The sequence below is a fragment of the Suricata suricatta genome, chromosome 11, assembly GCF_006229205.1.
Source record: "Suricata suricatta isolate VVHF042 chromosome 11, meerkat_22Aug2017_6uvM2_HiC, whole genome shotgun sequence".
NCBI classification, from domain to species: Eukaryota; Metazoa; Chordata; class Mammalia; order Carnivora; family Herpestidae; genus Suricata; species Suricata suricatta.
Window position 1 is genome coordinate 73,415,095 of NC_043710.1, and position 22,276 is coordinate 73,437,370.

The 22,276-nt window shown below is 42.5% G+C and overlaps 1 protein-coding gene across 1 annotated transcript in view; it reads left to right on the forward strand.

Moving 5' to 3' along the window:
* The first annotated feature begins 277 nt into the window (after nt 1-277).
* Nucleotides 278-22,276, forward strand: part of PIWIL4 (piwi like RNA-mediated gene silencing 4) — a 46,632-nt gene continuing 24,633 nt past the window's right edge. Inside the window, exons 1-9 of the mRNA XM_029957662.1 lie at nt 278-364; nt 1,553-1,637; nt 4,032-4,157; nt 5,990-6,204; nt 10,544-10,665; nt 12,087-12,167; nt 13,651-13,848; nt 15,563-15,674; nt 19,932-20,055. Coding sequence (XP_029813522.1) covers nt 278-364; nt 1,553-1,637; nt 4,032-4,157; nt 5,990-6,204; nt 10,544-10,665; nt 12,087-12,167; nt 13,651-13,848; nt 15,563-15,674; nt 19,932-20,055 — 1,150 coding nt within the window. The remainder of the gene's footprint in view (nt 365-1,552; nt 1,638-4,031; nt 4,158-5,989; nt 6,205-10,543; nt 10,666-12,086; nt 12,168-13,650; nt 13,849-15,562; nt 15,675-19,931; nt 20,056-22,276) is intronic.

Below are 22,276 nucleotides of genomic sequence, written 5' to 3' on the forward strand. Positions count from 1 at the left end.
CAAATTTAGGACGAGGGGATGGAGAGCAAAGGGAAGTCCGGGCCCCACCCCCACCCCGAACTCCCACCTACAAGATCCGGTGGGCTGTGCGCCTGCGCGGAGATGCCTGCGCGCATCTCCACCCACGCGGGAGCCGCCCCTGTGTCTCACCCGGAGAGCCGGAGCCGGAGACCCACCGCGACTGCCACCTGGCATCACAGCCTCGCCCTCTGGCCGCCCTGGGACGATTCCTAATTGAGACCTAGCTGCATTTGAAGTTCGCTCTGCTCTTGGGAACATGAGTGGTCGCGCTCGCGTGAGGGCCCGAGGCAGGGCCTGCAGCCGCAGCCCCACGGGAGTGGGGGGCGCACCAGCCCCACCATCGGTGTGTAGAACCGTGGCCAACAGGGTCTCGCTCTCTCTACTCTCTCCTGGCTTCCTGATGGACATCACCTTCCTTTACATTTACCTCTCCTTCTCTGCTGGGAAGGAGCTGCGTATCTTCTCTTTCTGCTTTGAGTCTTTTCGGGATTTCTCACATTTTTCCCTTCTGGGGGTTTCATCCGAGTAAGATATTAATGGAGAGACTTTGGTTAGCGAGAAGTACTGGGAACTGGAGGCCAGCGTGTCAGGCTTTCCTCATTTCTGAGTGTTGTTTAATTACTTAACTCGGTTCGAGTTCCAGGTAAAAATCCAGTACCTTCAGTAGTACAATTATAGGGCATAAAACCTAATATGATTTGTCCCACCAATTCATGCATAAAAAGAAGTAATATCAAACCCAGATATGGTTTAGATTCAATTGCTACTTCTCGACAAACCACTATGGATAGGGCCCCCGGCTAGACTTAGCAACTAGAGTAAATTGGCTGGCAACTCAGCAACTTTTGAGCGATGTCACTACTACTTGGAGCAGTCTCTTAGACCGACTGTTCTCGAAAGTGGATAATCTGTGGTCATTGTGCCTTTACTTTATAACATTGCTTCTCTTGACTTCATGCATTTTTTTTTTAGCAGTCTAAGATAGTTTTCTTCTTGAACAACAATAGTTACTGTGAAAAGAGAAAATACTAATGATTCCCTCCGCCTATTTTGTGAACTAATTTTGGACCCATTTATTCAGGAGAGTCCTCACCAGAGCTGGTGACCCAGGTCCCCTGGGCCCAATTTATTTTCTTGCTACCAACATGTTCACACTGGAGGCCCCATGTACGGAGGCTGTGAAGACAGGAGGTCTGTGTCCGGCAGTACCACCTTCCCTGTGATAAACTCCCCCGGCATGAGAATCACAGGTCTGCCTCTCTACATGGACTCTAGGGTATAACACTGCATCTGGCCCACAGTCAAAATTAAGGTTTGGTAAATGGGGAAAACTATAGCTTGTTTTTATCCTTCTTTCCTAGAATAGGCTTCTCTTATCTCTCAAGTGTTTTTTACCTGTTAAGATTAGCTCATGGTAGTCTGATGATTTAAGACATGATATAATTCTTATTTTGTGTTAATCTTTTGGTTTATGACTTGATATCTTCGATCTAACCAAGATGTTTGTTTGTTTGTTTGTTTCCTATTTTAGCCTACATCTGTTGATATTGATGACAGTGAAGCATCCTCTACCAGTGGCTTTGCGGGAACAAGCAGGACTTCCCAGACACGTAAGTGCCATTCCGTCTCCTCCATTTGGGTCCTTTCCATCTGCACGGAACGGGAGTGACCACTCAGTGCTACTGCAGCAGAGTCACTTCTTGAATATCCCATTTACGTTTTCTTGGAGGCTCTGGTGTGTTTGTGGGTTATGTTTCTTTGGGACTCCCCGAACACAGCCTGCTGCTAAATTTCCCGAGACTGCTTGGCAGCTGGGCATCCACAGGCACCAGGAATCCAGTTTCCTTATGTTTTCTGTTCACTGAATAATTAAAAATTTAAAAAATTCTTTATGATATGTAGGTCTCAGTGCCACTACCCTGCAGGGAGGGCAGAATTTGGGCTTCCCTGCTGCATTGCTCTCTTCTTTTATTCCCCACCATTTGATGGCAGCTGTCTTCACTGCAAATCCAGATTTGGCTTCAGGGGACTTGTCAACATGCTACTGCCAGGAGCCGCCGTCACGGTGTGGGGTGACGTGCCCCATACGCTGGTTTGCGAGGGCCGCCATAACGAAGTGCCATCGACTGGGTGGTTTGAACAATGAAATGTGCTGGCTCATAATTCTGAAGGCTAGAAGTCCAACCTCCAGGTGTCCACAGAGTTGGTTTCTTCTGAGGCCTCTGTCCTTGGCTCATAGATAGCTGTCTTCTCCCTGTGTCTTCACATGGTCTTCCCTCTGTATTTGTCTGATCTCTTCCTATAAGAGACACCAGTCACCCTGGATTAGGGCTCATGCTAATGACATCATTTTAGCTTAATTACCTTATTAAAGACTCTGTCCCCAATCACAGTCACATTCTGAGATATTAGGGGTTAGATCTTCAACATACGAATTTTGGACCACACAATTCACCCCATTCAACCACTGCTAAAGCCTTTCAGCCATCTCCTTTGTTCTGACTATGAAGTGATTGATTGCTAATAACCATGTAAGCTCTCAGCACTGACGGTCCCCAGACTCTGTGGACCAGCAGTCCCGCCACCATCGGATGTCTGGCTCTGTTGTTCTCCACCGGGATTTTCCCAGCTCTACGCGGGGACCGTCTGTGATCTGAGCTCGCAGAAGTGAACTGGTCCCTCAGAAGACCTGCTCTGCGAGGCCATGCGTCAGGTCCAGCACTACTGCCATCATTCAAGGGCTAGTCCAGCTTCTCTCGGGAATTTCTTTCCATGCCTGCTGCCATTCTTGTGACTAGCAAGTGATGGAGATTAATTTTTATTTACTTATTTTAAAAAATGTGATAAAGTATATATACATAATGTAGAATTTACCACTTTTAATTGTATACCCCATCAGCATTAAGGACATTCACATTATTATGAATCACATCACCACCACCACCTTTGGGTGACATTTTCATTTACCTTATAAACTGAAACCCTATACTCATTAAGCAGTAACTCCCTATTTCTCCCTCCCTCTAGCCCCTGGAAACTACCAACTTATGGTAGATTGATTTTTTTTTTTTAGAAGCCACACAACATCTTTTGAAACCAAGAGCAGTGAATGATATGGATAATATAGCAAGACTAATTTTCAAACACTTTAAAATTAAATAAATTTTGTGATTTTCCTAGGAGACTCAGACTCCACTGAGAAGGGACTGAGCGGAGATTTTGAGCCAGTGATGGTGTCATTTTGGGGCGATTGCAGTGGCCATATCAAAACAGAGTAGTCAAGTCAGAGTCTTAGAGATTAATCATACTATTACTTCATAGTAATAATACTACACTTACTTTGTAGTGATATACTATGTTTTTCTGGTTTCACATTATTTTTGAAGTACCAATGTTGTATCTAAAAAACCAACATCTCTTTTTTACTTGTTTAAACAGAAAATGTTCATTTGGAAACAGATTTGAATTTCATATTTTCCAGAACCTATAATATGCCCCAAGGTGAAATGCTGGCTTTCATTTCCAAGGGAATGATCTAGAATAAAAACTGATAGCAGCGTTCTGGGCATTTCAGAGCAAGAGATTCAGCCCCAATCTGGGAAGAAGTTGGTGTAGACAGTACTAGCCTGTGACTCTTCGGGGTGTTTGTTACACAGGAGTTGAGGGAGGGAGAGCTACCCACCGTGAGTGAGTGTGGAGAGGGGCATTGGGAGTAGAGCTTTCCCCCCATAGCCAGGAGGAGGAGCAGACTGGACCAAAATGTTACGAGGCAGCATTAACTCATTGCTCATTATTTCTAACAAAACGTACCATGCTTCCTTTACAGTTTTCAGTTTGTAGGCTGAAAACTTGGGTATAGTCACGATTGTTTTCAGCAGTGTGGGCCAGTTTTAATTAAAGCCACAAAAATCTGAGTTTCGGTTATCGATGCACTTTTGATATAGTAGTTGTTAACAGTATCACTAAAATGAAATAGGAGATATGGCATTCTCTTCATATTTTAGATGAAGACGGTGTATCTCTTGGTGATGCACAATGTCCTGTCATCCAAAGAAGTGGGAAAATCAGACGGGACTTCATGGATCTGGGTGTCTGTACCAGGGAGAAATTGGCCCATGTGAAAGATTGCAAAACAGGTACCCAGTCTTCACATTACTTACTTTCTGATTGAGGAATCAAAGACGTTTGTCTTCCAGCTTGAGGAATTTTAATTTCTAGATCTAAAGTAAATAAGTTTATATATTGACTTAAAAGATACTTATTGAACATCTGTTATGTTCAAGGCATTATCTAGACACTAATTGTTTTAGCCTCAATGCTCTCCTTTATTATTAGAAATAATAGCATTTCCCCAAAACATTTCACTTGTTGAACAGATTTTCTCCTTACACCTGGGATAGGGGTTAAAAGAGATGCTCTCTTTTCCAACACGTTCCCTATATGGGAAATAATAACCTCCCTGGACTACAGCTGTAAAAAGAAACATAGAGCCTATTTTTGGAATTCTTAACCCAGTTTCCAGGCTCACCCTTGAAATTGTACCCAAAATTGTGCGCACATGCATTTTGAGGAAAGTAGGTCTGCTGCCTTCATTAGATTCTTGAAAGACTTTGCAACACCCTCCCAAAAGTTAAGAGACACTCCCTGAGGCAGATCAGTTTTCTTCAAACTCTTTACAACCAGCGCAAAACAAACCAGGAAATCTATATTGTATATCTAACATACACACACTAACACAAAAAAATTGAAACTAAGTTTCATGAAATAATGCTTGCCCTTATTCAGGTCCACTCTGTTGCATTCCAGTCATTTCACAAAACATGGTGGGTCATCTCATATATTTCCGTAACTTTAGCACTAATGGGTCATGAATCTAGGATGACTCCGCTTTGTCCACAAATGTGAGCAGCTAAAATATGTTGCCATTTCCCAGGATAGAGGACACTAAAAAGAAGCTTTTATTTAATTAAAAGAGCACAATTAGTTAATTCCTTGCTCCTAACAGTTCATCTCCTGTGCTTAGAAGCTAAGGAAATATGCACACATGATGTTTTTTCTTTCTTACCGCCTTGGAGGCTCATGTTTCTACTTCCTCCACAAAAGAAAACAAAACAGTGATATAATTCTTTTTTGTGAGACAAACACTGAATGATTCCCTACAAGGAGGAGTCAAAAGTAACTCCTCCTCTGTGCCCTCCTAGATTCTGTCCGAGAGGGATCTTACACCACCTTGAGCACAGAAAAGCTCTATTGAGGCCAGCTCTGAATTTGTCCTGTAGATGTTGAAGAGGTGAATAAAAAATTCTATAGCAGATGGAATTTCTGGAAGCCCACATGGCCTCCCTGTGTCTGCAGAAAACAGAAGCCCAGAGGTCTTGTCTGTTTTTACATATAAAGATGTGTCATTTCTTCCTCTCTCCCCTGTCCTGCCCCTCAGTCTCTTCCCTGGGGCTTATAGAGTGGTCTAACCATGGATTGAACTGTTTCAACATTTTCAGAAGTATGGTTGTTAACTTTTGATGATCTGGATTTCCAAGGGGCTGCGGTTGTGTTCACGGAAGAACCCGACAGTTTCTTTATACTCTAAGAGCAACATAATTTCAGAGCAGCATCTGAAAATATTACTTGAGCCGATTTGAATTTCAGACTCAGAGCTGGAAGGCAAGCTTTGGAAGGAGTCCTGGGGTAGTTGAATTCTGCTTCTCTTTTCCCAGAGAGAAGAATGTCGGAGTCTTCTTTTACGTTCTTATGAGATCTGTTTTACACATGATCCCTTTTTAATCCACAAATCTGTGTTTGTAGGACTCCATCAGGTTACCAGGGTGTAGGTTGTTTTCTTATCTTGTGTTACTGACACAAGCAACAAGTATGCGTGAGCAAAGAAAATTGTTAAATGATGCGATTAATATTGGCATGGTGTGATTTTATTTTGGTTTATACAATGATTTTCCTTATTTGTCTTCTTCAGGTTCCAGTGGAGTGCCTGTGAAGCTAGTCACAAACCTCTTTAGTTTAGATTTGCCCCCGGACTGGCAGCTCTACCAATACCACGTGACATATGTCCCAGAGTTAGAGTCGAGAAGGCTGAGAATCGCTTTGCTTTATAGCCATAGGGAACTTTCTAACAAAGCGAAAGCATTTGATGGTGTCATCCTTTTTCTCGCACAAAAACTGGAAGAAAAGGTACAGTATGATTCAGTTTTATACCTGCACGCACATGCATATACTTACACTCGTCCGGGTATATTTGAGAGGTTAGCCGATCGTCGTGACAGTTGGAATGAGTATTTCACTTGCTCCTTTCCTCCTTCCTTTTCCCATGCCTGAGAGCAAAAAGACTTCCTAATTAAGGCCTCATCAGTAATTGATTTCTTAATTAAGAAGCTGATGATCTGGCATTAGAAAAAACAAGAGCTGTAATACAAACACTGATCTTTTAACTACAACTTTTTTTTTTAAAGGCAAAGTGTTCTTGAAACAGGCATCCTTTTTAAACTTTTCCCCAAATAGACAAGACTTTAAGAAACACCATTTAGCCTATGGCTTCACTCCTTTAAATTTACTCTACTTTTTTTGCTCCTGCACACTTGTTATCTGTGTGTTCAAATAGCTTTATATCAGTTTCTGATTCAAAAACTGTCATTTCTTTTATCATATGAAATATGAGTTATTGATATCAGTTTTAAGGATATGTTTTAATAGTGTGATAGTTGAATATGGCAATTGCATGATTCATACTCCTTTATCCATGTTTTAATACCTTCAACATTTTCAGTCCTGAAATATATTGTTATTGACATTTTTATCATATGCTTTCTCCCAAGGCAGTATTAAAATTACCATAAGGAAAAAAGAACCAGTTTCTTTATAAAAAATTAAAATGAAGCATTGGACGTTAAGCTGCTCTTCCTGAGAAGCTTAATCTTTTAGTTCAACATTTCGGACAGGATAGTATGAGGCATAAATTTGTATGTTTTGACTCCACATAAATCTCTGTGAATTTCCTCAAGAAATGTATTCTTTTTATTTCTTTTTTTTTAAGAGAGTGAGAGTGTATGCACACATGAGTGGTGGAGGGAGAGAGAGAGGGAAAGAGAGAATCATAAGCAGACTCCACGCTCAGTGTGGATCTGACACAGGGCTTGATCCCACAATTCTGGGATCATGACTTGTGCCAAAATTGAGAGTTGGTCACTTAACTAATGGAGACACCCAGGTACCTGAAGAAATGCATTTCTGAGCACTCGTAGGGCCTTTATCTTTTTACCAGAGCCTGAGATTTATAGGAGCTACTTGAGTGATTATCTTCTTTGGATATGGAATTTAAAAGTTATACCACAGGCTTAAATTTAGGGGCTTGGAAAATCTAGATGTGTAAATTTAGAAACACTTGAATTCACCCTAAGTCCTTACTGATACAGTATTTTGTCCTGTGACCAGATATTGACAGCATGCTAATACACCGTGCCTCTCATGCTTGAATGATATATATTTCAGGTGTATTGTTATAATTAAAAAACATCTTGTTCTTGTACATATATCTGTAGTAACAGTAAATTAGATCTGTTAGTAGTCCAGTTTACTTTGATTGTACCTAACCAAAATGGAAAAATTTTACTCTATAGATGCTTGGAATAAGTTACTATTACTTATCTCTCGTTTGAAATGAGCACGTGGAATGAACCTTATTGTTGGGGATGGAATCTCATGAAGAGGCAGTGGAGGAAAAACCTAGTCGGGCCTACTGATTTTATTTCCCAGACACAGGTGATATGGGTTTAGACAAAAGAGTGTTGTCTGGTGCCGTATCAGCACATGACCCACCACTCAATGACAGTGAAATAGAAATAGTAATACGAAATAGTGTCCCTACAAATGTGTTACCTTTTTATTCTGGTCTTAATCTGACTCGGGCTTCTCCGGCACTCCCATCCATCCTCACACACTCTGTAGGGTGCTCATTTTTGTTGGAAGAGCCCCTCCACTCTCATTCACTACGCTCCCACATAGCGCAGTCCTAGAAGTCCTGTTCTGCTGCCTCCCGGCCTTCTGTTGTCTTGCAGACCCCATCTGTGTGTCTGTGGCCACACTCTGGATGGCTGTCACTAGGGACATCTATATGCCACTCTTATGCATTCATTCTGACTTCTAAAGGGCCTGCCATGTGACTCCTGGGTGCTGCCATTATAGAGGAAACCAGGACAGATAAAACAGGGTTCTTGTCAAAAAACTTCAACTTAGTACAAGTTTTATTTCCAACTAAATACAGTGCAAGGTTACTTATAAATGAATACGGTACAAGGCAACATTTATTGTGCACCTATTCTGCCAGGCTCCATGTATGTGTGATCTCTTGATGCTCTCATCACCCTTGGAGCCTCCGAGAGGTTAAGTATCTCGTCCAAGGTCTTCGTATGGAGCTCATTGAAAAGCCGTTCCCAGCAGGATACTTGAAGGGAACCGAACTGGCTCCTTGGTTGGGTAGGATTTGAGTCAGTGAAGAGGATGAGGAGGGTGGGGGGAATTGTGAGATAAAAAGGACAAGAAGGAGCAAAGGCACAATGGTAGAAGGTGAGGGGCATATTTTAGAAACTTCTGATCGTTCAGGTTTAGCCGGGCAGGAATGAAGTCGTGGCTCCAGTGTAGGGAGAACCTTAAATGTCCTGGTGAGGGATAGGGACTGCCTCCATGGACCACTGAAGACTTGGAGAAGGGCTTCCATGAGAGCTGTGTTACATTACAGTTATTCTCATCGCATCCTGTTGAATGGTCGGCAGGAGAAAGTGGGACGATTGATAAAGTGCCCCTGGAAAACTCTGGGGAGGTTGTCAGAAGGGCTTGAACAAAGGCCCAAAGCGCTGCCATTTATATAACCTTCCTGAGTTCAGGTGCCTGGATAAGGTTAAGGGTAAGATCAGTGAATTATCTCATGTGATTTTCACAAATGACTTATGTGAGACCTCCTCCCATTTTAGAGATGGGAAAATGTCTTAAGGAACTATGGTAGCTTGCTCTATAGCACATAGGCTGCAAGAGGCTGAGGACCAAGGTTAGTCCAATTCCCAGTCGTGTGCTCATGAGCCCTGTGGTATAACTGGAACAGCTGAACCAGATTAAAGGTATCGCTGGTGCAGAAGTGCTAAGACTTGCCAGCCGATTAGCTGGCGGATTGAGCAATAAAAGCCCATTCTTGTGCCAGCAGCAAGGCCCTGGAGGTGTTGGGGCATGGACATTAACGGACACAGGAGCCAAGGAGGAGTTGGCGTTTGGTAGGGAGGGTGTAGGGAGCATTGATGAGTTTGCTTAGATGGCTGTTAGAAACGCAGATCCTGGAGGGAAGTCTGAGCGGGGACCCTTGCTGTCACCCCCACATCAGCCCCTCAGCCAGCATCCTTTGTTGTCTGAAGCCTTTGTCCTGAAGTCCCTACACCAGTTTGAGAACATCTTGCCTGCTAGACTTCTCTCAGATGTTGATGAGCTGTCCTGCAGCTACCCACTTCTGATTTCTCTCCATTTTATTTGAGGAAGAAATCATTTCATCCCCTGTGAAAAGGCCTACTTCTCTTTGTTTCCATGCAGTAAACCATTCCTGTCCTGTATTTCTGGTTCAGCCTGAAAGTGAAATGACACTTTAGCTATAGAAAGTAGGGATAAAATACATAAATACTTGCTAATGAACTGACCTCTTTGGATTCCTTACCCTTCTGAAAAATACTTGGTCATTGATTTTTATTGACTGATTTGATCATTTTTTAAATTCCACAACCCTGTTCCAAGTCCTGTCTGGTCCAAGAAGCTTGAAATTTCTTGGGTAGCTCATATAGAAATTTTCATGCATTCATTCTTTTGTTAGAAGATTGTTCCAAATTATGAGAAACATACGAATTTCTCTAGCCATTTCAAAAATTAATAAAATCAGATTCCCTATCTGTTTTCATGTCTACTGAATTCTCCTCTCTTTCCCCACATTTAGTTTCACTCTTGCAAATCCCCTCTCCTTATGTTTCTGCTTCTCTTCTCTGGTCTTCTGTTTTATGAATAATGTTAAGAGGCTGTCCTCTGGAATCCACAAACCCAGAATAGGCAGGACAGTCCACTACTAGGCTTCTGGGTGTCTGTGAAGATAGGTGTATCACTGTGGTATAGACGTATGTAACGTTTTCTTGGGACAATTTCTGAAACTTTTATCAGACTCTCAAAGTGAATTGTGACCTGCTCCCCAAGTCGTCTCCCTTCCTCCCCACTAAATAAGATGAAGAAACCTTGTTCTGGATTTCTCTTTGGATCAAGTCTCCGATTTCCATTCTCCATTAAGATCTTCCATTAAGAGGAAAGAGATGTGTTGCTTTTCTGGGATTAGCAAGATAGAAAAATCCTCCCAAGTATAATATGATCAGATTATTACATTACTAACACCTGCAGTTTTGTTTTGTTAATGCATGTTAAATTGCGACGGCTGTATCATATCTAATTCTTCACAGGGGGACAATCTAGAGTGCCTATTAAGTACGTCTTTTCCCAGGTCACGGAATTGTCGAGTGAAACTCATAGAGGCGGGCCCGTAAAGATGACCATCACTCTGACTAGGGAGCTGCCAGCAAGTTCCCCCGTGTGCATCCAGGTCTTCAATATCATCTTCAAAAAGTGAGGCACCTCATGTGTCAATTTAATTGAGGCTAGAAACATATTTCAGCATGGAGCCTGGTTGTGAGGACTGTCAGCCATCTCGTGGGACACCTGTGAGCCGCCGTGTCGTCTGCAGGGCACTTTTCCCACTACTTCCATGAACCTGGTGGTACTATACCTGCAGTCCCTCATAGCCTCTCACTGGCTCCTGTCTCACCATCCAGTGCTCCTCGAGTTGGGACAAAGAACTCAATGGTTGTGATGTCTCAGAGGTAGCAGCTGTGGGCAGGGGTGGGGGGGTAAGGGTTGCCTTTTCCTTGCCCTCTACCCCCCTTCACCCCAGACTTAAATATTTTTTTGTTATTTTTCTAGCATCACCAGCTGCTTTCTGCTCTTGCCCCACCCTCAGCCCCCTGCCCTTCCCCACATGAACCCCTGGGGCAGAAGGAAGGTTGTGATTATACTTTTCAGTTGTCCTTGAAATTGATGGGAGGATCACTTGCTTCAGTGTTATCTGGGGCGGGGTAGGGGTGGGGGATGCAGATTTTGTAGCTCCTCCCTGGACCTACTAAACAGAATATCAAGAATGGGGCCTGAAAAATCCATATTTTGAGCACACTTCTTAGAAGACACACAGGAACACAAATGCTTGTGAACTGCAATTTTCTATGCTACTAGTGTGGACCAGCAAGATAATATGTCCAGAAACCCTTGACGCCAGCCTTTTGCTCAATAGTGGTCTCTGGACCGGAGGAGGCTGGAGGAGTTGGGTTGCTGCTAGGTTGGGCACGTAAAGGAATCCACCCCCACCCCCAGATGTGTTATTTCCTAATTCTAGTCAGACGTCTTGCTAAGCAGCTTTAGATCATATGTTCCGTATGGTCAGATAGGCTCAATGACGTATGGTAGCCCAAATCATGGAGTTGCAACCTGTGTTTTCTCACCTGAAATGCTTATACTTCTGTCATGCGGTGGGCAGCCTCAGATCAGTGAGTTGTCCTTTCCAAAGGTGACCAGGATATTCGTTGCTGAAGAGGTAGCCGTGCCATGTGGCTGAGTAGCCTCATTAGAAACCACTTCCCCGTGTCAAATTAGAGGAGATACCAGAAGAGCCTTCTAATATGGCTTGCCTCACCCCATCCATGCTAACCAGAGTGTTACAACCACAGGCATACTGGTGACCGCATGTTTATCATTGCAGTTAGGTGTGGACAGACAAAACAATTTCAATGATACCATTCTCAGTTATGGAGAAGTGATAGTTCCCGTATATACACCCATATATATATTTAGCATCTAAACCTTCCAGCGCTAGAAGAATGAGAGTTCTATACTTTCCACATATTTTTATCAGGGTGTTCAGCATGGGTGCAAACTTAGAATTATACTGCTATTAACTGATGTTTACCAAAGATTTAAAAAAGTATATATACTTGCAGGATCTTAAAAAAGTTATCCATGTACCAAATAGGACGGAACTTCTATAAGCCTTCTGAGCCAGTGGAAATTCCCCAGCACAAGTAGGTTTATTTATACTTTCTGTTACTCTGAAATTGTTATAATGTGAAGAACAGAATTTATGATGCAATATTATGGCATTATGCCTCCTCTGAGAGACTCAGTATTATGAAAAGTAATGGATTTTTTAAATTTTCAGGTTTTTTTATAGAATGGTGAATGTCAATGTGAAGCTAGCAGCCTATTTCCTTATATTAGTGTGCTAGATCATTATCATAAGTCCTAGATGGAATTCAGAAACAGTTTTTTGTGTATGACAAGTAGTAATGAAAGCAGAATAAGCTATATTACATTATACCACATATTTGATACCCTGCTTTCTTGCTGACAGGAAGTTAGCACAACCAAGATAGTTGATATTGGATAAGCAGAGACCAAACAAGTCAATTAAATGGGAAGAATTTTCACTCTAAACTGGGAAGTGCATGCTTCTGGGAGAGAGGTCAGCTATGCCTACAGTGGGTTGCTGGCCCTCCAAAATATGTGGTCAAGCTAAAGACAGAGAAGCAATTAGTAACCCAAAGACAGGTCTGTAAACAAAGGAAGGAGTGCATAGAAGATAGGAAATGAGGGGCACAGTGTTTAGCCTGCCGCCAGGTAGAGGGGAAGTGGTGGGGTTTCCATAGGTTAATTCAGGGGGTCAGAGTGGTCCACAGGAAGCATCCTGTTGGTACCGTCACTTACCTCCTAACATGGATTAGAAATTCTTGTAGGTCCAGGGCTATGCTGAGCTGGCTGCTAGCACATAGGTCCTAAAGGCTGGCCGTGAATGAAGTCCACAAAGTAAGTGAAACAATTAAAAATAAAAAATATGTGCCTGTTCTTTCATGCCCTTCCCATAAATATTCCTAATTCAAGATTTCAGTCCATGATGTTCAGGAAGTAGAAGGGAGCTGTAGCCTCTGCTCTGGTGTCCCTTGTGTGTTTGCACGTGATACCATTTAGATTATTTCTTACTCTTGTGACGTCTGTACACTGTCTTCACCGTGGAGTCTGTGTGCTTTTCTGAACCTCGAGGTTTTCATGCTGGGACACATCACTCCATAAATGTAGTCATCCGACAGCTGTGGGTCTCATTGCCCCCCCAGAGGACATTTGGCAATGTCCGGAAGTATTTGGGTTGTCACAGCTGGCATCTGGTGGGTAGAGGTCGGGGGGTACCTCCAAACATCCTGCCGGGCACAGGACAGCTCCTAACACAGAACGATCCAATGCCAAGTGTCAGTAGAGCCAAAAAGGGGAGATGCCGCTCTCTGGGAATGCATTTTATCATAAATATATGCTTAAAGACCCGCCCCAGCTAGAAATAACTAAAGCCTTTAGTCAGCTGGAAAAAAATCAGACTAAAGAAAGATTGTTCCATAAAATCAAGAAAATTGGAGTGTAAAATCACCACTAAAAATGTTCATTGTTTTATGATATGACATTTCAAATTTATTACTTTTATGTGTTTATTTATGCATGTGTGTATGTATTTATTTGAAGGTTATCCCTTTGGCCTGGGTTTGCTGTTTCTGTGTCACAGTTTGAGAGCAGGCTCCTATTTTCTGCGGATGTGAGTTATAAAGTACTCCGGAATGAGACTGTTCTGGAATTCATGACTGATCTCTGCCAGGAAACTGGTGTGTCCGGCTTTACCCAGACCTGTGAGAAACGGCTGCTTGGGCTCATTGTCCTTACAAGGTAAAAGCCTGCATTTAAGAAAACTTCCTGAGGGAATGAATTCTTTTTTTTTTATTTGTTTGTTTTGTTTTTTTAATGTTTATTTTTTGTGAGAGAGGGAGACAGAGTGTGTGTGTTGTGGGGTGGGGGAGGGGCAGTTAGAGAGGGAGACACAGAATCCAAAGCAGGCTCCAGGCTCTGAGCTGTTAGCACAGAGCCCGATGTCAGACTTGAACCCCAGGAACCATGGACAGTTAACCAAACACTGAACTGAACTGTGAGATCATGACCTCAGCTGACGTTGGATACTTAACTGACTGAACCACCCAAGAGTCTCGAGGAAATGAATTCTTCATGCTCTTTGGGAACAGGAATAGCCACAGGGCGTTGTCCTGAGCACAGACCTGATCAGTTTACTCACCTGTTTAGACCTGGCCATTCTTGGGAGTTCAGACTTCCTGGAGTGGCCTTTAGGGACCGTCCACCCCTCACATGGTCCTACACCATATCTTACTGCACTCCTCTCCCCACACCCAACAGTCTGCACTTTGCTGCTTCAGTGCCTTTGCCTGGATTTTCCACCCCTAATTCTGCCCTTTTTAAAGGTCTCTTTCTACGAAATCCAGCTCATACCTCATTGCTTTTCTGAAGCCTCCACCTGTCCACTCAGCTGGAATTCCTCAGTTACCACCCCTGTGCTGTTCCCATAGCACGTTGCTCGTAGCCATTTTATTTCATTCTCTTACATCTCAGGAGAGAACATCAGGCCCACATCTCCTCTTCTCTGTAAGTTTAAAGGGGCTTTAAGACTGAGACCTTTCGAGTCCTGAGGGTTATCTGTATATAATTTGCCCTGAATGCACATTGAACTGACTTAAACACAGACAGATTAGGTTGTTTCCTGAATACCAACCACAAAACTTCAGTCCATAGACAGTTCTTCTAGAGGACATGGTAGTCCTCTTCTAATCTGGTTTGGAATTTACACTTCAAGTTGTTTTTTTCTGGGTTTCATAGCAGGGCAGCAGGCCTGGTTGACTTCTATACCACCTGAGATGGGAAGGCCACCCCTTGATCGTCCTGTCATGACTACCACGAACTAGCTTATCACACTATTCCACAGTGACCTTACAAAGTACCAAGAGCCTGGGAGAAACCTGGGAGGTTTCTGTCTTGAGGTGGGGGCAGCCTGAAAGAATATTCCAGGTCACACAGTGCTGCAGGGGAAATCGACTTTAGAATCATCTTAGCCAGCCTGCTTTGCAGTTTGGCTCAGGGCCAGCCCTCGATGGGAGATTACATGCAAACCCTGCTGGTGTGGTTGGTCGGAATTAAGTGTTTTTTAGCAGAAGAGCTATCTGGGAGCTCAGAAACTTTCTGGGAGAACCAGAAGCTGATGGGAAAGCTTTGAGCAATGCCTCAGCCTTTTGAACATCTAAGAATCATTTATATGAAGTTAGAGTGTCTCTCAGTGACAAAGATTGTGGTCTAATGACTTCCTCACCAGTTCTGTTGGGAAATGGAGGTCTTGCTGTATCCTGAAGAGTTAATGAGTGCTCTTATCTGAGAAGAGATAATCATTTTACATTTACAAAATCATTTACAAAAATGTCAGTTCTTGTACTACTATTGTAATTTCTGAAATTCTGGAGTCTAATACTTTGAACTAAAACTGTAGTGAAATAGCCGCTTGTATGATTTGGAAATATTCCTGAAGATTTCTTGCATTTCCCAGATACAATAACAAAACCTACCGCATCGATGACATTGACTGGTCGGTGAAGCCCACGCACACCTTTCTGAGGCAGGATGGCACTGAGATCACCTATGTGGATTACTATAAGCAGGTTGGACTTCTGTGCTTTATGCTCATCTCTCTTCCTCTTAGCTTTGAGAGGTCTCTCTGTTCCTTTCCAAGGCTAATAGGTCCCCCAAATTGTCAGGCTGAGACTGCTTCTTACATAATTCTAAGACTTGTCCCTTCCCGTCCAAGCCTACCTTCCCTGGCTCAGACCCTCGTCCTGTCTCCTGTTGTCCTTCTTCCTGTAGTCGGAGTAATTTCCCTTAAAAGCATATCTGATAATGTCATTTCCTTGCTTAAAATATTTCCGTGACTTTGTAGTACCTTGAAGCCAGCCCTGAGCTCCTGAGCAGGGCCCCTTTGTGACCTGGCCACTTCCTCTTGAGCCTCATCTGTTACCACTTTCGTTTCCCTTTTTTCTGCTGTGCTTATGTTTGTAGTTCCTTTAGTCAGTTACTCCTCCCTCCCATCCCACGCCCTTACATTCTCACGCCTGTACTTCCTCTTCCTGGTCACTCCTTCACAGCCCGTCAATCACTTACCGCCCTTCAGTACTCAGCTCAGCCTGTACTCAGCACCATCGTATTATCATGGGCAGGATGTGAATGGTCAGACTTCTCTCCTGAACTCTGAGCTCTTTATCTCTAGATGCCCAGGGACTAGCCCAGTGCCTTGCAGATACTCAAACTTTTGTTGATAGAATCTCCTCCTGCCTCCCGGAGCCTGATTCACAGTTAATCACGGTTACCTCTGCCCTACCTTCCCTCTTGAGTTCCTCACAGAGGCTTCTTCTTGTTAATGTACAATCATATTTCAGTTTCCAGAATCTCACAGATACTTCAAAAAACAAACAATAGCAAAAACTTCCTTTCTGTGCCTTCAAGAAAAGGTTTTTTTTTTTCCCCTTAACTGATTTCCCTGGAAGGTCGTCTTCACTAGCTCCAAGCCCCCCTTCTGTTCTTCCTCCTCGAAACCTCCATAGTCTGGCATCCTGTCTGCTGCTATGGAAATAGCTCCCTTTAAAGTCAAATTCAGCTGCCATTCTCATTGTAAGGGGTTTTTTGTAGAGACACCAGCGACCACTCCTACCCGACTGAGTGGCTCTCCTCCTGGACCCCAGGCTGTGACGTTGTCTCAGCCTCCTTTGATGCTTTCCCCTTCCTTTTGCCCCAGATGTTAAATGCAATTTTTCACCATGGTTCCCTCATATAGGATCTCTTCTTCCTATCTCCAGACCTCTCAAATACAGTATTTTTGCCTTGCCCTCCTTCCTGAATTACATACTCATCTCTATTTTCAGACCATATTTGCATGAATGTCCTGCAGGCATTTCAGACTAACACCATTCAACTGAATTCATTGTATTTCCCACTCCCGTTTCTCCTTGGAAATTCAACCTTGGGCTTCCTTCCTCTTCTTCATCCTCACCTGCTCATTCAGTTGTCACCAACATCAGTCCTGCCTCATTTATCTGTGGATTCTCCCAGGAAACCGTCTCCCTTCCTCTGCCCTATTCCTGCTGCATGAATGCAGGACAACTCATGGATTCCCACCTGAAAGATCTGGGTCACCCCCTTATGGTGTCCTTACCCCAGCTCTGTCTCCGCTGTGACCCATTATCCTCATTGCCACCAGAGAGATCTTCCTGAAATGCTGCCCAGAAAGGTGGTTTAGAGCATAGGCTATAGAGTAAGGTAGTCCTGGCACTGGCTGTGTGACCTTGAGCAAATCACTAAACCTGGAGGGTCATCTGTGAGAGGAGTCATTGGTCGGCCTTCATGGGGGCCTGCAGCGCAAGCATAGAACGAGGTAACCATGCCTTCAGAGCTTTTAGCCCGGTGCCTGCACATGGTGCGCACTGGATAAATGATGGAGACCCGGCCCCTCTTTTCCCAGCCTCCCCTTCTTCATCTCTGGCACCACACACTTTGGTCCCCTCTCACCTTTCAATTTCATCTCTCACTGCATTGCCACCAGGCACCCCCATGTTGCTATCACCCCATCTGCTCGCTGTCACTAAATGTTTCTCTGCCTTTGCTCATGTTCACGAGATATTGACACAAGTGCACACCGCACCTTTCCCCTTCACCACCAGCTAAACCCCTAGCTTCCAGGTCACGTGTTGCCATGTTTGTAAAGTCCTCTCTGGCCTTGCTTCCTGTCACATTCACAGAAGAGCTAATGATTCTCTTCCCTGAGCACTTGTATCATGCATCATGGTGCTTCTAGAATGTCTTCCTTGCAGAACAGGGGTGGCGTTCAGCTAACCCATGATGAATAGCGCCTCGCAAAGCATCTTGTGCATAATGTGCTCCATAAGTGTTTGTTCATTAAATACCAAGTTTGTTATCACTTCTCAGTCTTTTGGCTAAGATCAAGTGTAAACACCAAGTTTGTTGGACATTTGGGTCTCTTTCCTGCATGATTACATTTGTTCTTCCTTGAACAGAGATATTTTTAGGACCTGTGACATTCTGACAAGAGAATCATGGTAAAATCCCATGTACTTTCTTTGTATTGAGTTGTGGCTCATTGCATATATGTTGTAATTAGGGAGAAAAAGAAAGAAATTGTGCCAATTCTAGAATGTTTTCCTCTCTGTCTCAGGGAAAGGAACACAGAATTACTATGGAGTCAACTCTCAAAGTGGATATTTTGATATTGACCTTTATATTTCTCTATTTTATTTTATCATGAAAAAATATTTTCAAATGCTAAGAAAACTGGGGCAAGGAAGAGAGTAAAGACTACTTTGTGATACAGTTTAGGGGGGAGAATTCTTGGCCATGTTCCAGGTAAATACAATACCCTCTTCCCTGAACACACCCAGGTGAATCCCATATTTTCTTCAAGGTGTTCTTTTGGACTCTGCTTCCTTCATGAAGCCTTCCCTGGTTTACCATTCGTGTATTGTTTGCCTAACATCACCTTCCTCCCCAGCGACCCAATACTGAATGGTATAACAAGCAGAAGTTCCCAGGTCTTATGGATTAAATCCTGGCTGTGCTAATTTCCAGTTCTGGGACCTTGGGAAAGTTATTTCACTTCTTATAATGTTTCCTCATCTGTGGAGGGGATGAGATGGTATCTGTCTCATAGGTTTGATGTTAAGATTAAATGAGGAAAAACACATGTGCTTAGCATGTCATCTTTGTGCTTTTCATACCTTGTTTGTAGGTAGTGTGTCCCCTGCGGTCCCTGGAACATAGTAAGCACGAGCTGTTGACTGTATTATGGAAGTCATGTGTCAAAACTCTCCTATGGAGACGGCCCCAAGCTTTTTAGCGATAGCAGTCATTGCAATCAGCACTTCAAGCTGCAATTTCCTGAATTGCTTTTTATTTTAATGACTAAAAGTCCTTCCTGAACAGAGGAACTCTTGCTTCTTGCTTCCTTAATTATAATTACTGATGTCAACATCACATAGTGCCCAGGCGTTTTGCAGATTATAATTCCAGTTGTTCTGTCATTCGTGTTGAGTGAATTAAATCGCAAATGAGTGTTAATTGGAACCTCTGCTGTTGGAAGGTAAATGAACTTTGGGCAAGGTGAGAATGTTGAAATTCAAGGTCAGGAAGGGACAGGGGGTGGGATAGGAGTGAACAGTGGCCAAGGACTCATTATAAACCAGATGCCATGCTAGTGGTTTATGTGGGGTGCCTCTGAGCTACTGTTCACCTCATTTCATAGATGAGGAAAGGTAAGTCACTTCCCCAGCGTCACAGTCCAGTTAAACAGAAGAGCCAAGGACCAGGTTCACATATGCCAGACTTCCCTATAACATTGGGCTATTCTGGAATTAAGGACAGTCTTGCTTTTTTGGAAAATCTGCGGTTGATTCTATATAACCCACGCCCCCAATTTGTGTATAGATATTTTCAGAATGACTACAGACGCTCCGAGCCAGTTAGTTACACATGAAGCAGTGGCGTCCGGCATCAATAGTGGAAATGCTGGCATTGAGTCCCCTCCACGGGGCCATTGCACTGTGCACAGACAGCCAACTGGAGGCTGTTCTGACTCCGGATGGGGCAAGGAAAGAACTTTTTTTCTTTTTTAAAAACAGCATTGCATTATAAAAGATAATCATTAAAATCATAAAACTGACCCTGAGAAGTAAAAGATGAGTCCTAAGAAGGAAGTGGAAATGAGAGGGTAACTGTAGGTTAGTAGGGATTTTTTTTTTCTGTATTGAAAAGATTTATCTGTTCATTTTAGGATTAGCTTGTGGCTTATAAGCAGAGATGCTCATTTTACAGTGTTGCCATATTAACTTTTCCTTCATTAACCTTGCATTCTATAGCAATATGATATCACTTTATCTGACCTAAACCAGCCAGTGCTGGTTAGTCTGCTGAAAACCAAGAAAAATGGCGACACTGAGCCTCGGCTGGCCCACCTGATACCTGAACTCTGCTTTCTAACAGGTAATGTTCATGCTTTGTACTCTGTCAGTCAGGCTCTCGATCCCAGGCTCCTGACACGTGGCAGTGGGCAGCTAGCGGAGTGCCAGAGCATTCGTTCAGCTCATGGAGTGTGGCCCCGCTGAGTGATATATTTGATAGAGGCAAGTGGGAGGGTGCCCTTTGGAAATTGCTTGGCACAATAATGGTTATATGTTTTTTTAATCTCATGCGTTCTGTTTGTCACTTTGACATAAGAGAGGCTGAAGACCAAGCTTCTCTCTTTTTTTTTAATGCACTATTCAGTCTTTTATTTATGTATTTTAAACCACTTAATTGAGGTAATGATCAACATGTCAAAAGCTGTACATATTTAACGAATACAACTGAATGAGTTTGGGGTAAGTGTACACTTAGAAAACCATCCTCACCCTAAAGGTCATAGACCTATCTTTCACCTCCCAAAGTTTCTTCTTCTTATTATTATAATTATTATAATATTATTATTGTTATTATTATTATTTTGACATACACTATTCTATTTAACTTCTATGTGATTTAAATATAGTTATAATTGTCTCCATTTTATAGTTGAGGGAACCAAAGCTTGCAGATTGCTCTAAGTCCCATGCCTTTTCATAGGCAGAGTTAGGATTTAAACTTTTACCTGTCTGATTTCAGATCTTAATTTCTTTCCTGTGGTACGTCTCATCCCAGAATGAGAGAAGGGATTCTAGGGAGTCAGTTAAGCTTCGAAGTACAAACCTTTACTATGTTGCTATCCAATTAGAGAGTGAGCTAAAAGGGAGTAGCAAAAAAGCCAGTGTGGGTTACTTTATCTGAGAGAGACTCTAAAGATGCTAGTAATTTAATAAGAAATAAGCTCTCAAGGTTAAACTCTTCTAATCCAAGAATAGTTTACAAATGGTAACATGATGCATACTATTACCTCAGGGCCTTTGCATTAACTGTTTCCTGTGCCTGAATATTAAAAAAAGTTTTTTATTTATCTTTTTAATTCTAGTATAATTAACATAGAGCATTACATCAGTTTCAGGAGTACAATATAGTGACTCAACAATCCTGTACATCACCCCGCGCTCATTTGGATAAGTGTACTTACTCCCCTTCATCTCTTTCACTTGTCCCCACCCGTCTCCCATCTTACAACCACCAGTTTATTCTTTATATTTAGGTGTCTTTCCTTTTGTTTGTCTCTTTTATTTTCTTAGTTTGTTTTTTGTTTGTTTGTTTCTTAAATTCTACACGAGTGAAATCATATGGTATTTGTCTTTCTCAGTCTGACTTATTTGACTTAGCATTAGATCCCCTAGATCCATCCAGGTTGTTACAAATGGCAATATTTCATTCTTTTTTATGGCTGAATGATATTCTGTTGTGTGCGTATGTGTATATACAGACATATACACACATACACATACACACACACATATACCACATCTTCTTTGTCCATTCTTCCATTGATGGACAATGGGTTGCTTCCATATCTTGGTTATTACAAAGAATGCTTCAGTAAATATAGGATGTATATATCTTTTCAAATTAGCATTTTCATTTTCTTTGCGTAGTAGTGGAATTGCTGGATCACATAAATCCAAGCTTGTCTTTAGCATTTTGAGCTTTCCTAGCATAGGAAGCAATAGGACTTTGATTTTCTTCAGGTACATTTTTTGTGTGGTGCTAAAGTGATCCTTGTTTTCCTTTTGCATGAGTTCTAGAAAGTAATCCTCACTCTACAGTAGAATCTGAGTAACTGTCTCGAGTACTTTTGATCGTGTTCATTAGATTAATAGGGTAGGACTAAGCAAGAAGGATTCTACCTTTTGCATTTTGGGATCAGTTACAATATGTATGTATTTATTTCACACTTAGAAACATTAATAAGGATATAATTCTCAAAGAAGGGATGCTCCTTCTGAGTGGTGTTGTAGATCTGCACAGTCACATATGGTGGCCACTGGCCACATGCGTTTATTGAGCCCTGGAAATGTGACTGAGGGGCCAGCTGGAGACATACTGTAAATGTAGAAGAGAGACTGGGTTTCTAAGACTTAGTATGAAAAAGGGAAAAGAGCTTATTCATTTTTCTGTAACGATTGCATGTTGAAAGGATAACATTTTGGACATATTGAGTTGAGGAATATATACTATTCAGGTAACTTCATCTGTTTCTTTTTTCAGTATGGCTGCCAGAAAATTTTAAATGACACGTGTAGCTTGCATT